At 40.3% G+C, this 23,777-nt stretch overlaps 1 protein-coding gene across 11 annotated transcripts in view; it reads right to left on the reverse strand.

Annotated features, from left to right (window-relative positions):
* The window catches only part of CEP192 (centrosomal protein 192), a 130,149-nt gene that overhangs the window by 48,047 nt on the left and 58,325 nt on the right, over nucleotides 1-23,777 (reverse strand). For 8 of the 11 annotated variants that reach the window (XR_008495390.2, XM_063653346.1, XM_054460249.2 and 5 more), the window contains 14 exons: nucleotides 23,638-23,764; nucleotides 20,449-20,620; nucleotides 16,855-17,773; nucleotides 15,825-15,973; nucleotides 14,252-14,482; nucleotides 5,585-5,710; nucleotides 5,304-5,447; nucleotides 5,119-5,182; nucleotides 4,551-4,690; nucleotides 4,361-4,453; nucleotides 3,687-3,805; nucleotides 2,328-2,501; nucleotides 692-782; nucleotides 352-528 (listed from right to left, as the gene is read on the reverse strand). Coding sequence is in view for 10 of the 11 variants with exons in the window: in XM_063653346.1 (XP_063509416.1) it covers nucleotides 352-528; nucleotides 692-782; nucleotides 2,328-2,501; nucleotides 3,687-3,805; nucleotides 4,361-4,453; nucleotides 4,551-4,690; nucleotides 5,119-5,182; nucleotides 5,304-5,447; nucleotides 5,585-5,710; nucleotides 14,252-14,482; nucleotides 15,825-15,973; nucleotides 16,855-17,773; nucleotides 20,449-20,620; nucleotides 23,638-23,764 (2,726 nt within the window). In the remaining variant the exon portion in view is untranslated. The remainder of the gene's footprint in view (nucleotides 1-351; nucleotides 529-691; nucleotides 783-2,327; nucleotides 2,502-3,686; nucleotides 3,806-4,360; nucleotides 4,454-4,550; nucleotides 4,691-5,118; nucleotides 5,183-5,303; nucleotides 5,448-5,584; nucleotides 5,711-14,251; nucleotides 14,483-15,824; nucleotides 15,974-16,854; nucleotides 17,774-20,448; nucleotides 20,621-23,637; nucleotides 23,765-23,777) is intronic. The other 3 variants (XM_063653344.1, XM_063653343.1, XM_063653348.1) reach the window with 2 other exon arrangements.

A 23,777-nucleotide genomic window follows, 5' to 3' on the forward strand; every position in this document is an offset into this window, starting at 1 on the left:
TTTTTGCTGATAATTGAGAAAATTTAATGGGAAAGTTAATATCTTAAACAGCTCCACATGGATTTACCCAAAGATGTGTTCCTAAAAAGCTGTGTACATTTTAAAATCTCCAAATTAAAATGAAACTTAAAAACATTAGAAAGACTAATACTTACAGGAATACTACGCTGGCTGCTATTATAACTTGCCAATTCTACAAAGCATATAAATTACTCCCTAACTTGTTTGTAAGTCTAGATAATTACATATTTTCACTTATAAAAGGCAGAGTGTATAATTTACAACATTAAACCAATAGTTATAAAATGGCATAAACTCCAGGGGAAGGGAAAGGCAATAAAATGATCTTACTGTGAACTTAATGCCTGGTTGTGATCGATTTCCAAGTTGTTTGATTTCTAGTCTAGCCAACATGCAAGATAATCGAGTAGGTGCAAATAACACAGAGATGAAAATGTCTTCCTTCGGGTGAATTCTGATCTCACAGTTACTGGTCAATCGCTGTTCTGAACCAAAAGTGTTCTGAAGCTACAATTTAAAAACAGTTAACTGCATAAAACAAAGCAGTAGCACAAATAAAACATACCATTAACACAAATTCTTAAAAGCTAAATAACACAAAAAGGTCTGCATATGCAAGTGTTCCAGACCCAGACAGAAGACATAACAAGAATCCACGTACTCTACGAACCTGAAAGCAGTCCTGATCTTGTCCTCTAATAAGCAGTCGTAAATGTTGAGTTGTGGATGCAGAATTATTTCTTAAAGCTAGTTTCTGAAGCCTAAAAACAATTACACATTTTAAATATGGTTTTTCTCCATGGATATTGCTATCATTATAAGAATAAAGCCAATTAAAACCAATCACAATGTCTAGAGATGGACTAACTTACACGAGCCATTTCAGTAGCCTGGAATTGTCTCCCCACAGTCCTAGACTCTATGTTTCTGAAATTGTAGGCTCAAGACTCACCTTATAGAGGCTTTTTGGTTTAATCTCTCTCCAGTTATAGCTCTGCAGCTGACCTTATTATTTATACTATGTGTATAGGTATTATCTGTCATATAAAACATCAATCAATGAAAATCCAGGTGAAGAAATTCAAGTCATTAAGTCAATATCACACCTAGCGGGAATACCTAGCTCAACCAAGCGAGCTTTCAGGGAAACAAGGGGTCCTAGGCTAAGAGGCTCATTTGCACAAAGTAGTCTTTTAAACAGTATAATGAATTAACTCTACTTTTAGAGAAGCTACAATGCAAAAGAATGGACATAAAATAGCACCTGACTGATAAAAACACTTCAATTGTGGAAACTATGTGAATCCTGTCTTCATTGGAGAACAGAGAATACATGAGTAAATCTCTGTTTTACTCAAATTTGGGGACGATCAGCAGCTAATAAATCAGCAGCTGAGGTCTACGTCTCATCCACCTTGTGTTAAGAGAAACGCAGACAACTTTGGCTATTGACATCTCCAGGGAAAGCCTTCCACAGGTACAATGACTGGGGAAGAATTACCTCAAAGAAACATTATTTTGTAAAGTTTTCATTCTCATGTATTTATTTTATAATTTGTAAAGCACTGTGGTTATCATTTTCAAGTATAGAGTTAGTTATCAGGTGGGATGGGAGAGGCTAGGTTTCCATAGAGTCATATCATCAGTTAAATGTACTCAAAAGTCAAGAACAAGCCAGTTATTGCTTGAGTGAAGTGTAACTGTTTCTGCCATAGGCTTCTGAGAGATGTTTCTTCCAGAGATACTTTTAAAGATAAACCTGTACAATACACGGAGTCTCAAAAAAAAAAAAAAAAAAAAACAATTTTACAGTAAATACTACCTCCCATTTCCTAAGGTGCCCCTTTCCCTTAGGTGCTCCATTCGGTGTGGTCAGGAAGTATGACACCCAAGTCTGGTGCATTAAAAACACTTCCATGGGTTTTGCTAAAACCATGTGGTTGTTGACTGAGAAATTTAGATCATTTAGAAGAATGGATGTACTGCATATTCTCTATGCAGCTCTCCATAAATCTCTCTCTCAGCTGGCTTTTGAAAAATACGGAGTGGCAGTGAATTTAAGGGGATACTCCCTCCTCAGCAGCAACTGTATTGTTGGTCATGTGTCAGGTGCTCTGTGCAGGACTGGAATATGTGCTAAAGAAAAGCTGAATCAGAACACGTGCCCATCTAGGAGGTTCTTCCAGTTCTGCACAATTGAGCCTGAAGAGTGTCTATTATGACAAAATTTTCCTGCAAACATTAATTTGTAGTCTGCTCCAAAATATGTATAAATAGTGGACTATTTGTCAGTCTTTGACACTTACTGTGTTCTACCAAGAGGGACTCCTCCCCAAGCCAGAAATTGTTTGTTGGACAAAATCGATGGAATATCTAAGCAAGGTCCAGGTGACAGAGGTTTACTTCCTGAAGAAATGACTTCGCCTTTTAACACTACTTCATACTGAGGTCCAAATGGTTGCACAAATATTTTCAAGATCCTAAGAAAGAAAGAATTCTAAGTTGAAGGTCCTGTATTCGATTCTTTTCGCAACTATTTCCTATATGCTTCCATTGTCCAAAAGACTGAACTAGGTGCTGGGGATACGATGATATTCCCACCCTTAGAGCTTGTGCTGCAGAGAAGAATACAGACAAGAAAAGAGATGATCACAATGGCATCTGCACGGGGGGGTGTGAGAAGCCATCATGCTTTGGGAATGCTATTTATGAGACATTTGGGCAGAGTGGAGGAGTCTCCCAGAAGGCGCCAGCCCAGGGAGGTTGAGGGCAAGCATTCCAGGCAGAGGCATTCACACTGGTGCAGGCCTGACTCTTCTGTAAGGTCACAAGAACAGACTGAGCACACGATAAAGTGTTCTATAACCCAGGCAGGGGTATAAGCCATGTGTGTCTCAGAGGAGAGTGTACTTTAAGCTAGGGTTACACAAGCAAGCTCAGTACTCATGACAGTGGGGCTCTGACTCTAAGTTGATATTCACGTATGATTTGGGTGCCAAGAAGTCATGGGCTTGGAGAAGAAATGGAGAAAGATATCTTAATAGCTGACAAGGTCAACTAATAGTTTCAGGAGAAAAAGTAAGAAACATCCAATTGATCTTTTATTATTTACTTTTGTCAGAATATACTTGAAAATAATAATTTATTCATTTCTATTCAGCTGGTTTAAAAGAAGATTTTTAGTTAAAAAAAGAGAAGACAATCTGAAGCTAAATGAAAGGAGATTAAACAGAGTCACACCATGTATTAGGTAAGAAATACATGGACTTTGTCATTCAGGCTGTGGAATTTTGAAGCACATGTGAGTGGCTGTTTTGAGAGACGAGTAAAACTTTGTCATTACAACTTTTTTTTTTTTTTTGAGACAGACTCTTACCCTGTCGCCCAGCCTGGAGTGCAGAGGTGTGATCTTGGCTCACTGCAACCTCCGCCTCCCGGGTTCAAGCGATTCTCCTGCCTCAGCCTCCCGAGTAGCTGAAACTACAGGTGCACACCACCAAGCCCTGCTAATTTTTGTATTTTTAGTAGAGACGGGATTTCGCCATGTTGCCCAAGCTGGTCTCGAACTCCTGACCTCAGGTAATCCACTCAACTCGGCCTCCCAAAGTGCTGGGATTACAGGCATCAGCCACTGTGCCCAGTCCCTTATAACATTTTTATATTACCTTTCCTCGCAGGCTTCAGGATCCTTTGGAGTAAATGAAACAATAACCTCATGTTCTTCTCCAGGTTTAAGGAATAGATTCTTTGGATCCACTGAAAAGTGACCTCCTTGTTCTGGGACCTAAATATAGTTACATAATCATAATTGAATACCAACTTACAAAAACGCAGTTTTCGCTCAGTGGCTCCCGCCTTATGTGCCTTTCTCATTTACCAGGACAGGTTGTTCGTCCCCTTCTCGTCTGTCATGGTCTCAACTTGTCTTATTGTCTTGGAAAGGATATTTCTTTCTCTTCTACAACAAACCTTATCTTCCACCTCACTCCCAATTTTGGATCACTAACCCCCTGTCACTCACCCTCCGGTCTCAGACATGATGTCAACGTGTGTGATCACTCTTCAGCAACTCCAACCAAAGGGTGACATGCATGTTTTACAGGAACTAATCTAAGAACTTGGTTCTCATATTCAAGACACTGGACTTTAAACTTAAAAAGCACCACAGCATATATTTTATGCTATATAACACCCAGTTTTTAAAAACTCTCAGCGATTCTTTCATCTGAGGTTCAGGGCACTCTGCTGGGCCAGGAAGAGCACAACAGCCCGCAGATAGCAAGGAGCTCTCACAGTCTGAGGAAAAACTATCTTATGGCACTCTCATGGAAGTGCATACCTTGATATCCAAATAAACTTCAATGTTCCCAGCATTTTTCAAAGGTAAGTGCTGCTTTCTTGAGGAAGCCACTTTGGCCAAGAAATGCATCGTCTGGAGGATGGGGCAAGACAGACATTTCAACGAACTGTCACAAAGTGAAATCAGCATGAATGAAAGCAGTAATGGCAGAAAGGAGGACTGAGGCTACCTGCAAGTCCCTGGGAGCGTGGATCCTAGCTATGCCTGCCCTTGCTTGGAGATTCACACTTCTAAGAATGGGCATAGGGTTTGGGCTGTCAACTTCTATATCAACTTTTGCCGAGAATTCTTCTGCTGAGTCCAGAATCTCTAAAAAAAAGTTCATTCTTTTAGCTCGGAGACCAGAAGAGTTATGTAATTCTAAATGCCATCAGCAGTCCCACACAGTGCCCTTAGGGGCAATAAGAAAATTTAGGCAAGAAGATTTTTTAAAGAGTTAAAAGAATAGAAATGAGTGAAGAGAAAGGTGGAAAAAAAGAAAACATCCAACTGGTAAATGCGATAAGATCAAGTAACAGAAAATATTCTAAAAGGTTTTCAGTGCTATCTACAGGAGTTACCCACACTTACACAGGATTGACCCAAAACAGCATGCCATCTGCCTCAATTTCAAAAAAACATAAAATACTTGACAAATTTCTAAGTATCGACATTTATTGACAAAGGAAATACATCTCAAATTTGTAGTTTATCTAGCTACAGATTAAAGCAATTCCCACACAATGTAAACATGATACCTGAAGAGCTGATCTGTTTCTTTGGACTATGGAAAAGAACCCAAATCATCAGAAATTCTGGATCCTATAAAATCAAAAGAAAACTTTGCCTTAATGTAAACTGGTGATAAGATTAAAATCTTAATGAAAGAAAAGCAGTTTAGAAGCTTAATTTCCTCTTTAATTCTAAGCCAGTTCTCTCCCACCTGTCCATCATAACTAGCAGGCATCATGTGGTTGACCACAGAAGGGCCTGCTAGCCGAGTGACCACATCAGCGCAAAGAGCAACTTCCACAGGAGCTCGGACGGGTTCCTTGGAAAACGTGAAACAGCGCCACGCTACAGCGTTCTGTTTAGAAATACAAGAATCAGTTCAGTAAAGCCAACAGTGTAATGCTAAGTTTGTTAACAAAATCCTTAAAAAAATGTACTTTCATAAGATCAGTGCATTCTGTCAACGGTTTCTTACTGTATGTTCATACTTACAGCATTAATAATCAGTCTAATTGGCACAGTGGCATGCGTTCGGTTTATCAATTTTAGTGGGAGGGCTTTCCAGCCTCCATAAGTCAAGTCACCAAAATCAAGAACATCTTTCTTTTCTGTTTCTACCTAATTACCAAAAAAAGGGAATGATTTATGAAAAGCAATATATTAATAGCACAACATGTATGTTCATATCACTGCCATTTCTAGCCACAAATTATGAGTCAGCAGTAAGTAAAACTTACCTACATTTTCCCAGGCTATTTAGCAATTGCTTATTTTCTACAAAAATAAATGTTAAATTCTTCTTTTGAGGTAGTCTACGTACCCAAATATACTACAGAATTCAGCTGCTGTTACTTTGAAAAGACTGTATCTTAAGATGAACTGATAATTTTATAAAATTATAGACCCCTTTTCAATGAGTTCTATTATTAGAATAATGACTTCTCAATTCCTTTTAAAAAGATCATGAATATCTTGGCATTTTCAGATTTAATCTGCAAATGTTAAAATGGTACCAAAACAGACATATCAAAAGTTTAAAACAAGTGCCTATGATCATGACAGACTCACTTCCCTAAATGCGGGAAACCAACCAAACTCAGACCCCTCACACACCCACATGTGGAAATGTTTGACAGTACAGGAACCCCCACCGGATATCAAAACTCGTGGATGTCCCTGATAGGAAATATCATAGTATTTGCATATAGCCTAGGCACATCCTCCTGTATACTTCAAACCATCTCTAGATTACTGATAGTACCTAATATAATGTAAATGCTATGTAAATAGCCATTATACTTTATTGTTAGAGAATAATGACAAGAAAAAAATGTCTGTACCTGTTCAATACAGATGCAACTACCCCTTTTTTTATTCTGAATATTTCTGATCCAAGGTTAGTAAAACACAAGAATGCAGAACCCACAGATACAGAAGACAGACTGTATTATACACACACACACACACACACACACACACACACACACACACACACATTTTGTTTTGCTCTAGCCAAACACAAAATAAGTGGAGATCAAAGGCAGACCAGTAAGTAGGAGCTGATTTCCATGATGGCCCAGAAAGGTCTGGGTTCCAGACTTGCCCTCAAGGTGGTAGAGCTTTAATACATTCCAGAGAACAGAAGATGTGACTTCAAGCTTGTTGTGAGCAGGGCGAGGCTAGAATGGAATTTGAAATCTGCACATAAACTCTAAGGAATGAACTGAAAAAATTGTCCACATGTCTATGGAGTCAAGAAGGAACCTGTCCAGAGATGGGTGGCACAGAAGATTATTTGCAAGAACATGAAAGCCTACGCCTAGGCCACATGGGACATGGGAGCCCCAAGCTGGAAAAAATCACAAAGGCTTTTAACACCTCAAACATTTCTGCAAAAGTACTCTCAAGGGACACTTCCAAAGACTAGGACGCATCATTGGATTCCTAAAGCAAAAAGCAGCCTCAATGAATGTGAGCTCACATTAAAAATTTTTAAATATCGAAAAATCAGAAGCCACTAGAAGAAAATCACGAAGACTCAGCAAAAGTAACTAGTAGAAGCATTAGTAACCCAAAAACTAGAAACCTGAAACAAACTTTGAAGTAAATTCACTTTAAATGTAGATAACAGAGTCCGTAACAAAGGGAAAAGCAAGAGATTCATGAAGCAATGGTTAGCAAAAAGATGTATAAATAGCTTGATAAATCTGTTAACAATGTTAATGTTGGGACTGTAAAAACTGTTTAGAACTAAAACATTAGTCAAAGCTAATACAGAAGGAAAAGATGAGCATTTAAATGAGATGCTGTCTTCATCTTGTTGAAGGAGTTTGCTTTAGTTAGACATCTCATTATTGAAGTTACATATTAATGTTGAAAGTAAACTATTTGAGTGAGTTCAGATGGTAACATGGCATTTTGAATATTGACTTCCTTTCTTGCAGGCTTGATTTGCCTGGTGACCGAATTACTAGTGACTAGTTCACTAACTAGGCCATTCAAGGAAGTCAAGTTAACATAAAAGAAACATGTCACCTAAATGCACTTGATGGTGTTGAAATGTCCATCTTAAACTGTGTGATGAAATTAGTTCTAAAGAAGATACCAGGCCAACCCTGTAGTACCCCCAGTTTGTTGCAGAATCTCATGTTTTGGATGTTATATAAGAGTCCTATTTGCCCCAGTTAATTTAACTTTTTTCTGCCTGTCTTGTGGACTGGCTGGCTCTTTTAGAACTCTGTCCAAAGAATGCATGGAATAATAACTTGTAAAGCCTCCCACAACTGACAGTATGTATGTGTGTGTGTTTAAACCAAATCTCAAAAGCTTACAATAGAGCTGCATAGGAACAGTATTGATTAAAGAATCACAATTGTACACATGAGCATAACTTATGGATTCTAGTTTAGTTCTTTTGTAACTGCAGACATATTTTTGCTGTTGTTATCTTAGAATAATTTTTAAATGTCATCTTGAAATAGAAATATGCATTTCAAGCACTCATGGAAAAAATGAACAATTTTTAAATCTGTGTTATTTTCTCCATAAGAACTGTAAACATTAAACTAAACAGATTACCTATAATGGAAGTGATTAATGACTTCTGAGCAAGCTGGTTTGGCTGGAGAGCATACACAAACTTTTATATACTACAGAATGCTATTACACTTGGGAAATTATCTTGTCTAACCCGAATTTACATCCCATGGTGATAACATGGTATATGTATTGTTATTAAAGTAAGTGACCATGTTTAAAAAAAAAAACAAACTATTAGAACTGATTTAAAAACTTTCAGTACAATTACAGGATACAAAATTAACATATAAAAGTCAGTAGCATTTCTATATGCCAACACTGAACTATGTGAAAAAGAAATTTAAAAAGTAATCCCATTTACAACACCACACATAGAATTAAATACCTAGGAGTTAACTTAATCAAAGAAGTAAAAGACCTCTATAATGAAAACTATAAAACACTGATGAAGGAAATTGAAGAGGACACAAAAAAATAGAAAAACATTCCGTGTTTACAGACTGGAAGAATCAACATTGTTAAAACGTCCACACTACCTCACAGAAATAGAAAAACAAAATATTAAAATTTACATGGAACCACAAAAGACCTAGAATAGACAAGCTATCCCAAGCAAAAGGAATAAAACTGGAGGAATCACATTACCTAACTTCAAATTATACTACAGAGCCACAGTAACCAAAACAGCATGGTACTGGCATAAAACCAGCATGGTACTGGCATAAAACACAGACCAAAGGAACAGAATAGAGGACCCAAACACAAATCCGCACACCTACAGTGAACTCTTTTTTTTTTTTTGAGATGGAGTCTCGCTCTGTCACTCAGTCTGGAGTGCAGTGGCACAATCTCGGCTCACTGCAAGCTCCGCCTCCCGGGTTCACACCATTCTCCTGCCTCAGCCTCTCAAGTAGCTGGGACTACGGGCGCCCGCCACCACGTCCGGCTAATTTTTTGCATTTTTAGTACAGACAGGGTTCGACTGTGTTAGCCAGGATGGTCTCGATCTCCTGACCTCGTGATACACCTGCCTCGGCCTCCCAAAGTGCTGGGATTACAGGCATGAGCCACCACGCCCAGCCTACAGTGAACTCATTTTTGACAAAGGTGCCAAGAACATACACTGGGGAAAAGACTGTCTCTTCAATAAATGGTGCTGGGAAAACTGGATATCCATATGCAGAAGAGTGAAACTAGACTGTCTCTTGCCATATATAAAAATCAAATCAAAATGGATTAAAAACTTAAACCTAAAAGCTCAAACTATGTAACTACTACAAGAAAATACTGGGGCCAGGCACAGTGGCTCACGCCTGTAATCCCAGCTCTTTGGGAGGCCGAGGCGGGGCAATCACAAGGTCAGGAGATCAAGACCAGCCTGGCCAATATGGTGAAACCCCGTCTCTACTAAAAATACAAAAATTAGCCAGGCGTGGTGGTGCATGCCTGTAATCCCAGCTACTCGGGAGGCTGAGGCAGGAGAACAACTTGAACCTGGGAGGCAGAGGCTGCAGTGAGCCGAGGTCACGCCACTGCAATCTAGCCTGGGTGACAGAGCGAGACTCCATGTCAAAAAAAAAAAAAAATTGGGGAAAATCTCCACAACATTGGTCTGGGCAAAGACTTCTTGAGCAATACCCCACAAGCGAAGGCAACCAAAACAAACATGGACAAATGGGATCACGTCAAGCTAAAAAGCTTCTACCCAGCAAAGGATGCAATCAACAAAGTGAAAAGACAACCCACAGAATGAGAGAAAATATTTGCAAACTACCCATCTGACAAGGGATTAATAACCAGAATATATAAGGGGCTCAAACAACTCTATAGGAAAAAATCTAATAATCCAATCAAAAACTGGGCAAAATATTTGAATAAACATTTCTCAAAGGAAGACATACCAATAGCAAATGGGCATATGAAAAGGTGTTCGACATCACTGATGATCAGAGAAATGCAAATCAAAACTACAATGAAATATCATCTTACCCCAGTTAAAATGGCTTATATCCAAAAGACGGGCAATAACAAATGCTGGTGAGGATGTGGAGAAAAGGGAACCCTCGTACACTGTTGATGAGAATGTGAATTAGTACAACCACTATGGAGAACAGTTTGGAGGTTCCTCAAAAAACTAAAAATTGAGCTACCATGTGATCCAGCTATTCCACTGCTGGGTATATACCCAAAAGAAAGGAAATCAGTGTATGAAAGAGATATGTTTATTGCAGCGCTGTTTACATGTTTGTTGCAGCACTGTTTACAACAGCTAAGATTTGGAAGCAACCTAAGTGTTCATCAACAGATGAATGGATAAAGAAAACGTGGTACATATACACAATGGAGTACAATTCAGCCATAGGAAGAATGAGATCCAGTCATCTGCAACAACAAGGATGGAACTGGAGATCATTATGTTAAGTGAAATAAGCCAGGCACAGAAAGACAAACATCACATGTTCTCACTTATTTGTGGGCTCTAAAAATCAAATCAATTGAACTTATAGACATAGAGAATAGAAAGATGGTTATGAAAGGCTCAGAAGGGTAGGGGTTGGGGGTGAGGTGGGGATGGTTAATGGGTACTAAACAAATAGAAAGAATGAATTAAGACCTACTATTTGAAAGCACAATAGTATGACTATAGCCAATAATAATTGTACATTTTAAAATAACTTAAAGTATGTAACTGGATTATTTGTAACTCAAAGGATAAATGCTTGAGGGGATAACCTATTCTCCATGATGCACTTATTTCACACTGCATGTCTGAAACAAAACATCTCATGTACCTCATAAATATATACACCTATTTAGGTACCCACAAACAATTTTTTAAATAAAAGAAAAATTTTAAATTAAAAAAAAAATTCCATACCACTCCAGAATGATTAAAAAAAAAAATCTAACAGTACCAAATGTTAGCAATAACAGGAACCTGTACACATTTCTTCTAGGAATGTAAGTTAGAGAGCAAACTGGCAATATCTAGCCAAAATAAAGGTGCGTATACTTTAAACTGTAACATTTGCATTATGTACCTGGGAGACCCTTTATCACGTTGAGAAAGTAATCTAACAGTTTCTATGCATGTGGCCTCTATATAAAATTCCTGAATGCTCTCTCATAGTGAGTGTTGTTCCCTAGTCAAATCCTACTGAACCATCAGGGCCTAATTCCTCTAGTTCCACTCCTCCAAGAAGGCAGCTTTTAACTGGCTTAACACTGAACTATTCCCTACACCAGTGGTTCCCAAACTTGTCTGTTTGTTGGACTCAAAGCTCAGACACAGACATCAGTAGTTTTTGAAGTCCATCAGGTGATTCCAATGAGCACACCAGCAAGGAACCACTGCCTTCTACTACCAAACACCACTGATATATGTGAGCCGCTCGGCACACAGCAATGCCAAATATTGCATAAATGCGATTTATCATGTCTGCTACAGAAAGGTAAGCTGCTTAAAGGCAGGCTCAACAGTCTGCTATAGTGAAATGTATTTAAATGCAGGAGGTTAACAACACCAGTTCTCAGTGGTTCCTACCGGGGTGGCTTGACCATGTTTGGAAACGTTACTGGTTATCACAGTGGGGAAAGGGGTATTACCGACATCCAGTGGGTAGAGGCCAGGGCCGCTGCTAAACATCCTACACTGCACAAGATAGCCTTCCCCACCCTCAAAAAATCTTCTAGCCCAAAATGGCAGTAGTGTTAATGCCAAAAAAAACCTTGACCTAAAGAAAAGCAAGCAGAGCAGAGCTGACTGAGAAGTATATAAAATGGCACTTAGCCAAAAAGAAAAAGATCACTAAAAGTTTATAATACGTGCAAATATCAACATAAGAACACAGGAACATGAAAACATGGGAAAAAAACTTTATAAAAAACATTTCCAATCGAATTCCTCCTCCATGCCCTAGAAAATAAAGTCGTTGAGCTAGGTTACTAAGCATTCCCCTGGAGAATGTGTACTGTGGGGAAAACACTGGTGATTCTCACCCATCTCCCAGAGTGGCTGCCCTGTATCTCATCCGCAACACCTACCTCTAAACCGCAAGTCACAGTTACAGCTTTGTGGAATGAAAAAACTAACTTTATTTTTTTGGAGGCAGAGTCTTGCTCTGTTGTCCAGGCTGGAGTGCAATAGCATGACTTCAGCTCACTGTAACCTCCGCCTCTCAGGTTCAAGCAATTCTTCTGCCTCAGCCACCTGAGTAGCTGGGATTACAGGCGCCCGCCACCACACCTGGCTAATTTTTATATTTTTACTAGAGACAGGGTTTTGCCATGTTGGCCAGGCTGGTCTCTAACTCCTGACCTCAGGTGATCTGCCCGCCTCGGCCTCCCAAAGTGCTGGGATTACAGGCATGAGCCACCGCACCTGGCCTGAAACAGCTAATTAACTTTAGGAGGATATCAGTAACATCTGTTAAGTGTGGTTAGCTAAATATGTTAAGTTCAGTTCACATATTAGGAAATTAGTTCATTTTTTTTTTCCTTTTAAGACTGGGTCTCGCTCTGTTGCCCAGGCTGGAGTGCAGTGATGTGATCATAGCTCACTATAGCCTCAAACTCCTGAGCTCAAGTGATCCTCTCACCTTAGCTTCTTGCGTAGTTGGGATCACAAGCATGCACCACCACACCCAGCTGATTTTTTAAAATTTTGTGTAGAGACAGGGTCTCACTATGTTGTCCAGGCTGGTCTCGAACTCCTGGGCTCAAGCAATCCACCCACCATGACCTCTCAAAGTGCTGGGATTACAGGTGTGTGCCAGTGCCCAGCTGAAATCAACTAATTTTTAATTAAAGTCACATGCTACATAATGATGTTTTGGTCAATGATGGACCGTATACAGGACAATGATCCCATAAGATAATAATGGAGATGGAAAATTCCTAACACCTTGTGATACCATAGCCATCATAACATCATAGTATAATTTCTTTTATGAATTTGGTATAGCCTAAATGTACAGTGTTTATAATGTCTACAAGAGTGTACAGTAATGTCCTAGGCCTTTACCACTGACTCACAGAGAGCAACTTCGAGTCCTCTGGTAAGTGCCCTATAAAATGTACCATTTTTTAAATCTTTTATAATGTATTTTTTCTGTACCTTTTCTATGTTTAGCTATAGAAACACTTATCATGGTGTTACAACTGCCCTACAGTATTAAGTACAGTAACAAGCTGTATGGGAACAATGGTACATAGCCTAGGAACAATGGACTATCCCATAAGGTCTAGGTGTGCAGAAGGCTGTGCCATCTAGGTTTGTGTAAGTACACTCCATGATATTCACACAATGACAAAATTGCCTAAGGACACATTTCTCAGGGCATATCCCTATTGTTAAGCGACTCAGGACTGTATCAAGACCTGTTCTGCTTTTCCTCTGTTCTGCACCCTCCCATCTCTCCCTCTCACATTCCTTAATTTTTTTCAATATGTTAGTTCTGATTTCACTATCAACTAAGAGGAGATAGCTCTTGTAAAGCAGTGGTTGTTAACTAAGGCTATCATTTGTAATCATCTGGGAAGACTTGAAAGTTACCGAGAGGCAGCCACACCCTCCCTCGCTCTGATTTAGTCAGTCTAAGTGGGACTCAGGTATTGGGGTACATTTAAAAGCCCCCAGTGTTACTCCAATGTGCAGCCACGGTTGAGAGTCATCATCCTAAATGAGCATATAATCCAATGACCACTTATTATCCCAACTTGGCCAGACCTAATTTCTTTGGCTTCCAGAAAATAGGTGACTAGAGAAGTGAAACTTTTCTAGCTGGCAAATAATCTCCAGGTACAGAAATATAAAAAGAATATGAACCACTGGCATGCTGCTAAGTGCACATCTAATAATACAATGGAAATCAGTTGGAAAATAGTGTTTAACCTTATACTCTGCTTTATAGATATCTAAGCAAGTATACTTGTGTTTCTGTAAAACTAAAAATAATTTTAAATTTTGAAATAAAAAGATATTAAGAACCAAAGTTCAGCTTGAAACTAATTTTGTGGCACCTTTGCCCACAAATTTCTTTTTCCCAAATTTTACTTCTAAGGTTAAACAGTCTTCTTTAAAATGCCAGGTATGACAAAGATTCATCTACAAACAGATACCTCGATAACAGGACTCTCGGCAATGGCAGTGAGAGTGACGGTGCTGGCCAAAGCTTCTGCCTGTACGATGGTCTCAGCATCTGTCGAACATGGCCAAGAAGCAACACTGAATGTGCATCTGAAAACCCCAGGACTGGATGGTATAAAAAGCACTTTTATCTCTTCTGTGGCATGAGGTCTTATGATGGCTTTATTCTTGAAAACTAAACAACGATATGTTGAAAGATCCACCTTCAAAAAAGAGCCACAAAGTTCGTTATTAATGGCTTCACACTGAAAATCAAGTAGAATCACCTAGTTTAAGATTCCTTTTCCCAATCACTCAAACTGCCAAATTAATACATTTATTATCTCTTCAAAAATGTCAAAACTTTGTCATTTATGGTCTCTAAAGTACGAGTCAAATGCTTCGTGAGTTGAATGTTCTTGCTGCACCAAGGCTGTCTCCCCAGTCCATCTCCAAGCAAGCACATTGACCTGTATACTCACTTGTCTTAAAAAAGACACTGACAAGGGTCACTCTTTCACAGCCCTGTAAGTCTCTCTAGGACACACAACACAGCGGTGGGCAGGGGCTGGGGGAAAGAAGAGTCAGGCTAACCGCTGAGGTCCCACAGCCCTGACTCCGCCTCGACTGCAGTGACAACTCCAGCCACCCTCCCTCCTCACTGTCAATGGGGATCTTCTTTTCTACTCCCCACTTCCATAGACAACACTGCTTCATTCACAGACTCCAGGATGCCCCTAAAAAGTCTTCACAGCCCACCTTCCACCCTCAATCCTCTCCTTCAATCACCTACTTTTCATCTAACCTGAGGACTGGAAGTAGAGGGGAAATGCCAAGAAGGCGTGCGGGGAGGCGATCTTATTTTACCAGGCAAACGATGGCCACTAAGAGGCACGAGGGAAGCATCCACCAGTGCTGATTCACAATAACAGTCGTAAAACTGGGACATTTCAAAACAGCTGCTGACCATATATCCCCCCTCCCCACTCGCCAATGTTCAAATGGTCACTGTAACCAGGAGAGAAGATTTAGAGTCTAGAATTATAGCAACTGTAATTGATCATGTAAGAGACATCTGTCTTAAAAGTTCATATTAAAATTGCATTTCCAGGTATTTCAAAAGCTCATGTAAGAAAATCATCAGATAAATTAATCAAAAAGACTTCCCTTGTCAAATGAAGGCATAAGCTCCAAGAGTAACTGCTTTTTTTTTTTTATAAGTCATGGTTACTTATATTCAATCACCTTTAACAAAGCTGACAAGTAGCAACAAGAAACTCAGAACTTTTGATGATTTAAATAATAGCACTAAAAGCAAATTTATAGGATTTTACAAATAAATAACAATAAAATATAAATAACAGTAAATGATGGAAAATGCAAAACTCTGTTTCACTTTACTCTATAAGCACTACAACAAAAGGGGTCTGAGAGAAAGATACCATGGCAATGACTGTGTGCACTAATAAAGGCGTGAAGGGAGAACCTAGCACTAGAGATGGGGGAAATCAAGCACCTAATCACAATGCAACTGTTAGGTTAAATGAGAAAGACTTAGAAAGCTACCTTTTCACCATTAACACTAATGCTGAGGACCCCGATGCTGACTTGCAGCCAGCGGTCAGTTGGATTGAGCACACTGAGGAGGGTCTGGGAAGCGATCCCGACACAGCAAGCATGAGGAAGCTTCAACTCCTCGGGCACTCGGACACTCCCTGGGTGAGAATAAGACAAAGTCAAAAATGCAAGTTACAGCAAACCCCTGATTATAAGCAAAATCTGTTAAATGGCAATGAGTTTATAAGATGGCCTGTTTACACAGAGCTAGAGTCAAAGTGCTCCAGATGAAGGAGTCCTTGATGTTGCATGAGCCTCAGAGGCCCGCCAACAATTTTTTCCTGCTTCCATCCAGCCCAGGAAAAGAAAAATTAAAATTGGATCAAACTCACAATTACAGCTAATCAATTCTTTGAGGTTACTGCCTGTAAGTAATCTCCTTTTCTCTCATAAATTATAATTCATTGCTTATCCTTAAAAAAAAAAAAAAAAAAACTCCAGAGGCTCTAACTTTCCAGATGTGGACACGTATCAGATTTTAATACTACCACCTATCTTCTAACATCCTCATGCAGTTGCTCCGGAGGGCAGAGAAGACAGCATCCCAGTGGCCTTGTGCACCATGTCAGTAAAAGCACAGCTCCCAGAGAGAAGCTGCCCCAGAAATGCACCCGAGAGTGCTGCCTCTCCACCACAGCAGCCACCCAGAGACTCACAAGGTGGAGGCACTCACTCATTCTGGGATTCAACTCTAAACTGGACATTTCCTAGGAGAAATAATCACAAAACTGGAATGGCAGAGCAAAAGAGAGATAAGGAAGACGAGCCACAGGCAGCCTGTCACCTGCATAAGTGCAGCATTTTTCTAAGCCAACTTTAGGGACGCTTGCACAGAAATATACGGTGTTCTCAGTTTAGGAAGAAGCACAAAACTTACAAGGAATTAATGCTAACCAGTAACTCCTTGAAACAAACTAGCTTTGTGGTATCATTTGAGAAAATAATAGCAAGCAATAATAACAGAGAAAAAGCATCTTACCCAATCCTGATGTCATTCCTGAATCCCACGGTTCAATTCCACAGTTTGTACCAACAGACGGCACAGGAAAAGGTTTTGTTGTGCTTAGCAGGTTCTGATTTAAGGTATTAGAATATGGGTTACAGAGGGAAGAGGTACCCATCCATCCAGAGCCGATATTTGATCCTAGACAAATTCCCACAGCCACAGAGTTCTGCACAGGCTCTCCTGCAACAGCTGGATAGGGAAGGCCTCCTGAGAAGCCACAGACTGTGGCACTGCTAGCATGGCACTGAGGCAAGGTGGTGCTTCCAGCTGAAGGGAGTGTTCCCAAATACCGCTGAGCAAAGGGAGCAGCGCTGAGAGAGGGTTGTGTCAAGAGTGCGTGCGCAGCAGCAGGCATGTTCTGCATGTCAGCCACAGAGCTGTGAACTGTGCTGCTGGGAATAGGAGTACACTGGTTTTCAGAGGTGGTCTGATGAGAAACCTGGCCACTGAACTCACAGCCAGCAGTTGACTTATCTTTAGGAATTATTCTTTGATCTTCATCTATAGGCTCCCGGCAGGACACAGGGCGTGATGTGGCTGACCCCACCTGACAGCTCAGACCTGACTTGCCCAGGAGAGCCAGCCTGATTGGGTCCAATTCCTCAGGGTTTGATGTCAAACCTACCTCATTGGTTTCCAACAGATTTCCACTTTTGGAGGAAGGATCTTTACTCCATCTAAAGTCAGGTTTTACATATTCAGGCTTGCTACTCAGAGAAGTAGTTTCAGTTGCTTTTCTTGTATCAGAGTTATTCTGGATAATAGATGATAATGTTCCTTTTCCTCTATTCTGAAATGGAACTTTTTCTCTCAATTTTTCCATAGCCTGTTCCTCCAATGCGGCTGGACTGCCTTGAATAATTGTGGTACTCAACTCGCTGGTGATATCACTCTGAGTGCAACAAAATTTCTTTTTAATAATCCATAGATAAACTTAATATAACAAATTGAAACATGCTGGTAAAAGCTCAAGTAACAAAGAGATGTGCATGAGGTGTCTCTTTGAAAAAAAATTGGCTTACACAAAAATAGTAGTCTTGCAGCTGTGAAATGCAGACTTACATTAGAAAATTTGTTGTTTTGTAAAAAGAATTATACTATGAGGAAAATAAATAGGAGGTATACATTAAGAATATCTGAAAATTTTGCACAGATAGAGGACCAGAGTCTAATAACTTTTTGAAGATTTAAGGGATTTCTGTAAACTTTACAATAAAAATCTAAATAAATTAGTAACGAAGGAGTTGGGGCTGAGCAAGCTTGAAATGGTAACGACTTTGAGGTCAGGCGGCGGCTCAGCAGGCTGGCAGGGCCCCACCCCACCATCTGTCCAAGCTACTGCCTGGGCTTGAAGATTCAAAGATGTTAACTTTTTTTTGAGACAGAGTCTCGCTCTTGTTGCCCAGGTTGGAGTGCAATGGCGCAATCTTGGCTCACTGCAACCTTCGCCTCCCGGGTTCAACCCATTTTCCTGCCTCAACCTCCCGAGTAGCTGGGATTACAGGTGCCCGCTACCATGCCCAGCTAATTTTTTGTATTTTTAGTAGAGACGGGGTTTCACCATGTTGGCCAGGCTGGTCTTAAACTCCTGACCTCAGGTGATCCGCCTGTCTCAGCCTCCCAAAGTGCTGGGATTACAGGTCTGAGCCACCACGCCCGGCCAAAGATGTTAACTTTTATGTGTTCTAAGCCCTCTCCCATTTCTAAACTTGTGCAGCTCTATGAAGCATGAAGTTAACAGTCCTGGTAAATGTCCACACTTATTTATTTGTACATAATGCATAATCTGAGGAGTGATATCTGCAGCTCTGCAGGATGGACCAGCTGAAATTTAGACTAGACAGACGTAACCTTCACTGATTGCTTTGGTACTTGGTTTATAAATTTCTCCTGGCCAAAGCTTCAGAAATAAAGACACTAAGAAACAAAGACTATATTATTTGCCAATTAATAATAACAAATAATATGTATCCAGTGGTGACTTACTAGGTGACAAGCACTGCCCTCACATACTATTCCTCCTTACAGATGAAGAAACAGGTTGAGGAAGGTTTAGTAATCTGTCTGAGGAGGCAGCAGAAGATAAGTTATCTGACACCATAACCCAGCTCTCAACCACTACGCTAAGAACATGCAGACTCAGTATCTAACAACAACATGAAAAAGACAGCTTTCAAAGAAAGGGGTGTAATGCTCTAACACTATGCTGTGTATTCAGTAACTCTTCAGTAGCTTGGTGGAGGAAGACTATGCAGCATACCCACAGCAGTCATAGTTAGCTCATCAAAAAACTGAACACTGTCACATCCACAACGTCCACACGTGAAAACAGGTAATTCTAGCTTCTCCCACATAAATCTCTGTGATCTTCTATTCTATTCCCACTGCCACTGTCTTGGCCCAAGCGTGCACTGTCTCTTGCCGGAACCACTACAGTGGCCTCATGTCAAATCTCCGATTTTAATTTTGCTCCTACTGGTCCCTCCTTCCTCATTGCTGTTGGAGTGAGCTTTTAAAACATCAAATCAGCCTGGGCTTGGTGGCTCATGCCCGTAATCCCACCACTTTGGGAGGCCAAGGCAGGAAGATCGCTTGAGGCCAGGAGCTCAAGACCAGCTCTGGCAACATAGCAAGACCCCATCTCTAAAAAAAATTTGTTTTAATTAGCCAGATGTGGTGGTAGGCACCTGTAGTCCCAGCTACTTGAGAGGCCGAGGCAGAAGGAACACCTGAGCCCAGGAGTACAAGACCAGCCTGAGCAACATGGCAAGAAGCTGTCTCTACAAAAAAAATTAAAAATTAGCCAGGTGTGGTAGTGCACACCTGTAGTCCCAGTTACTTGGGAGGCTGAGGCAGGAGGATCCCTTGAAACCAGGGGTCCCAGGCTGTAGTGAGCTGTGATCGTGCCACCATACTCCAGCCTAGGTGACAGAGCAAGATCGTCTCTAAAAAATACAAAAACAAAACAAAATCAAAACAGATCATGACAGTGACCTGCTAAAAAGCCTTCAAACTCCCATATTTTAAACCCAGCACCCTTCCTGGTTTGGTCCCCCCTCTTCTAGCCTCATCCACTTCTCCCCATTGACATGATTCACTGTGGCCGTTCTAAACTTCCTGGAGTGCCCAGATGCAGTTTGTATCTTACAGCTCTCCACCTCCCCATGTGTTAACTCTGCTTCCCCGCTGCCTAACTCCTAGCAGTCCTGCACAGTGTGGCTTCAGTGTATTTATTCCTGCAGAAACCTTTGCTGAAGCAAAGGCAGTCAGACTTCCAACCACCACCTTCTGAGTCCCCATAGTACGCGCACAGCATGATGCACTTCATTACACAGTGTGCCTCACAAGACGGAGCTCTCTTCAAGGGCAGATCCTAAAATGTTTGTACCTCTGTGCCTACCAGCATGAGTAGGTATTTAATATGTGCACACAAATACAAAAATCATTTTAAAGATAAAAGAGCAACACTGAAGTTATATAGGCTTGAACTGCAGTCTGAATCAAACATCTGTTAACATTTTTAAGAGTTGAAAGCCTTAGTAATACATAATCCAAGTGGCTGCCCACCTTGCGGTCCTCCAGGGCATCATCTGTGGCTGTGGTAGGATAGGAGCTCTCTGGTTCAGACACATACGTCAGCCTGCTCACCCCAGCAGGCGAGCACACCAAGGGAGACGACTCCTGCTCACAGGGAGGCTGCTGCTGCTGAGCTGCTGAACCAAAGGACTCTAACGCACACCTGAAAGAGAAGAGTAGCTCACACCTGGAGTTCTCCAGTCCTTCAACTATCTACATTAGCAAAAAACCATTCCTATGTGCCTACAATCTTGCAAATGACTCAACCACAAATTCAATGTTTACACTTAATTATCTAAAATTGTAAAGAATATTCCCATTGAATGAAGCATCTGTTAAGCTAGTGTAAAATGTGTTATGGCATTTTCATTAATAAATACCATATAAAGACACACAGCAATTCATTATTAGCAATTAGCTATTCATTCTATAAAAATCTGCTAAGTATCTGATATAGAGAAATGAAAAGAAGAATTCCAACCCTCAACGAGCAAAGAGGAAAAAAAAAATCATGCAGATAAGTGCAAAGAAATGGGAACAGTCACACACCACTGTGGGACTATCAAGTGGTACAACTTTTGGTTAAGCAATTAAGCAGTACATATCAAAGTCCTCTTGACTCAGATATTCTACATTTAGGAATTTATCCTGAGAAAAAAAATTAATGATAAATATAAAGACTTCACAAAAAGGACATGTCCACATCACTGTGGACAAAAAGTGGGAAAGCTTAAATCAGACAGGAGAAACTGAGCTACAGAAATTAGAGCACAAACATGCAATACAACACTATGCAGCCATTCAAAAGCATGCTGTTCTAGCCTTGATTCAGAAAGATGTCCCTGCTACACAACGTAAAATGAAAAGATCAGAAAGCAACAAGTAGTGAGTCTCACATCTATCTGCACACACATCAGGGTTACTTCCTCATTATTCTGTTCATTAGCACCTTTCACAGGGCTGCCAGCCGAGATGCAAGGAGCAGGAAACGGACTGCACCTCTTGACGGGAAGCGGCAAAGTCACAGTGCAAAAGAGCACAGGGGATAGGAAGTAACTGTCAAGCCACATTTGGAAACAGTCTCCACACCTACGCTCTGCCGGTTAGCTTGAATTCAGCCCTTCACTTCACTGGATTCCACCATCTTTCTTTTTTGAACAAAGTTCAGAATACTCAGCTAGGCAATGGATGTACACAGAAAATTCAAATTTGAATTCTGAACTTTTAAAAAGTCCCAAATTGGCTGGGTGCGTTCACTCACGCCTGTAATCCCAGCACTTTGGATCACGAGGTCAGGAGATCGAGACCAACCCGTTTAACATGGTGAAACCCCGTCTCTACTAAAAATACAAAAAATTAGCCAGGCATGGTGGCAGGCGCCTGTAGTCCCAGCTACTCGGGAGGATGAGGCAGGAGAATGGCGTGAACCTGGGAGACGGCACTTGCAGTGAGCCGAGATTGCGCCACTGCACTCCAGCCTGGGTGACAGAGAGAGACTCTGTCTCAAAAAAATAAAAAATAAATAAAAAGTCCCAAATCATGATGGTATTGTCAAAATACCAGTTAGTAAGTTTCTAACCAACGGCAACAAAGTATTACTAACCAAATTGCTTCAGGCCTTCTTTAGCTCCCACATGACACGCACCTACATGGGTTTCTGTATCCACATGCACTCCCGCACACACGCACGCACACACACACAAACACATACACACAGCATGATATAGCACGGAAAATGTTCTGAGTCACTGGATGATGTGTTGTATTAGTTTGACTCCTTCGGTTAACAAGAACAAATGCTTTTAGGTGAAATTACCTCAAATAATGAAAAGTGAACTGCAAGAACACAGGCAAAATAAAAGGGGAGACATATCGAAAGGGCATACTGTATGACAGAGCAAAGTAACAATGAAGAATCAAACAGAGATATACCCTAATGCAATTATTAGACTTGAAAAATAAAGAATTTTGGCAAAAACATCAAGTCAATTCAAAGGCAAAAAGAACCAGGCTAGTCTCAGATATCCCTCTAATCTTCCATAGGGACAGTAAAGCAATACCTATGAGAAACATAAGGAAGAACGTGTAAGCCAAAGATTGTAAACATACTACACCATGTCACAGCCAGATGATCTTCAAATTTGCTTTGGGCTGGATGACTAATAATACATCTGTTAAAATATGCAGGCCAAGCGCAGTGGCTCATGCCTGTAATCCCAGCACTTTGGGAGGCCAAGGCAGTTGGATTACCTGAGGTCAGGAGTTCAAGACCAGCCTGGCCAACATGGTGAAACCCCATCTCTACTAAAAATACAAAAATTAGCCAGGCGTGGTGGCACGTGCCTGTGGTTCCAGCTACTCGGGAGACCGAGGCAGGAGAATCGCTGGAACCCAGGAGGCAGAGGTTGTAGTGAGCCAAGATCACACCACTGCACTCCAGCCTGGCCCACAGAGCAAGACTCCGTCTAAAAAAAAAAGAAACAAAAAAAAAGCAATTAACTATTAAATAAGAAGTGACTGTGTATATGTATATGAAAGTGTTTCAAACTGAGGCATCCATAAGGAGTCATAGAAAGAACTAAGCTCTCCATTGACATTTAGCACTAGCGGAACCACACCATGCTGCTTCAGATGAACATGAAAAACTTTAATGGCAGTTTGGTAAATAGTTAATAGGTATCTTTGAAATCCAATATTTTGAAACAAATCAAAACTACGTTTAACATTTTTGATAATTTTGCTGGTTAGGCAAGTTTTTCCATTTATTAGACTCTTTCAATAAACATATTAAAGATCTTTTATAAAGCCACAAAAGACACTCATAAAATTAAAATTTTATGAACAAAGTTATTCATCCCAATATCATTTATATAGCAAAGCAGTTAAGATACAAAGTATTCACCGGAAGTATCAAATGAACCATGACACATCCATTATACAGTCTGTAACATTACTAGTTTTCTTTTAAATTCAGAGAATAATTGTTATAAAGAGTAAAAAAAAAAGCAGTATACAAAAATTTGCACAGAAAAATAACTAGAAAGAAATTCACAGCTTACAAGAGTTACCTTTGAGAGATGAATGCATAGATGAGTAGTTTTTCTTCTTTACACATTTTTTTTCCAAGTTCCTATACTGAACACATATTTTTATTTTTTAAAAAAGAAGGTACACACTTACCCTGATGAACTTGTTCCAGAAATTTCACTAGGAGAAGAATGACTCAGTGGTGATGTGGAAGGTCTGAAGCTCTCCTGCTCATCCTCTGAGCCACGTCCACCATGCTCAGGAGAGGTATTTTTCAAATCTATCAGAAAGGG

This window comes from Pongo pygmaeus, chromosome 17 (genome assembly GCF_028885625.2).
Source record: "Pongo pygmaeus isolate AG05252 chromosome 17, NHGRI_mPonPyg2-v2.0_pri, whole genome shotgun sequence".
NCBI lineage: Eukaryota > Metazoa > Chordata > Mammalia > Primates > Hominidae > Pongo > Pongo pygmaeus.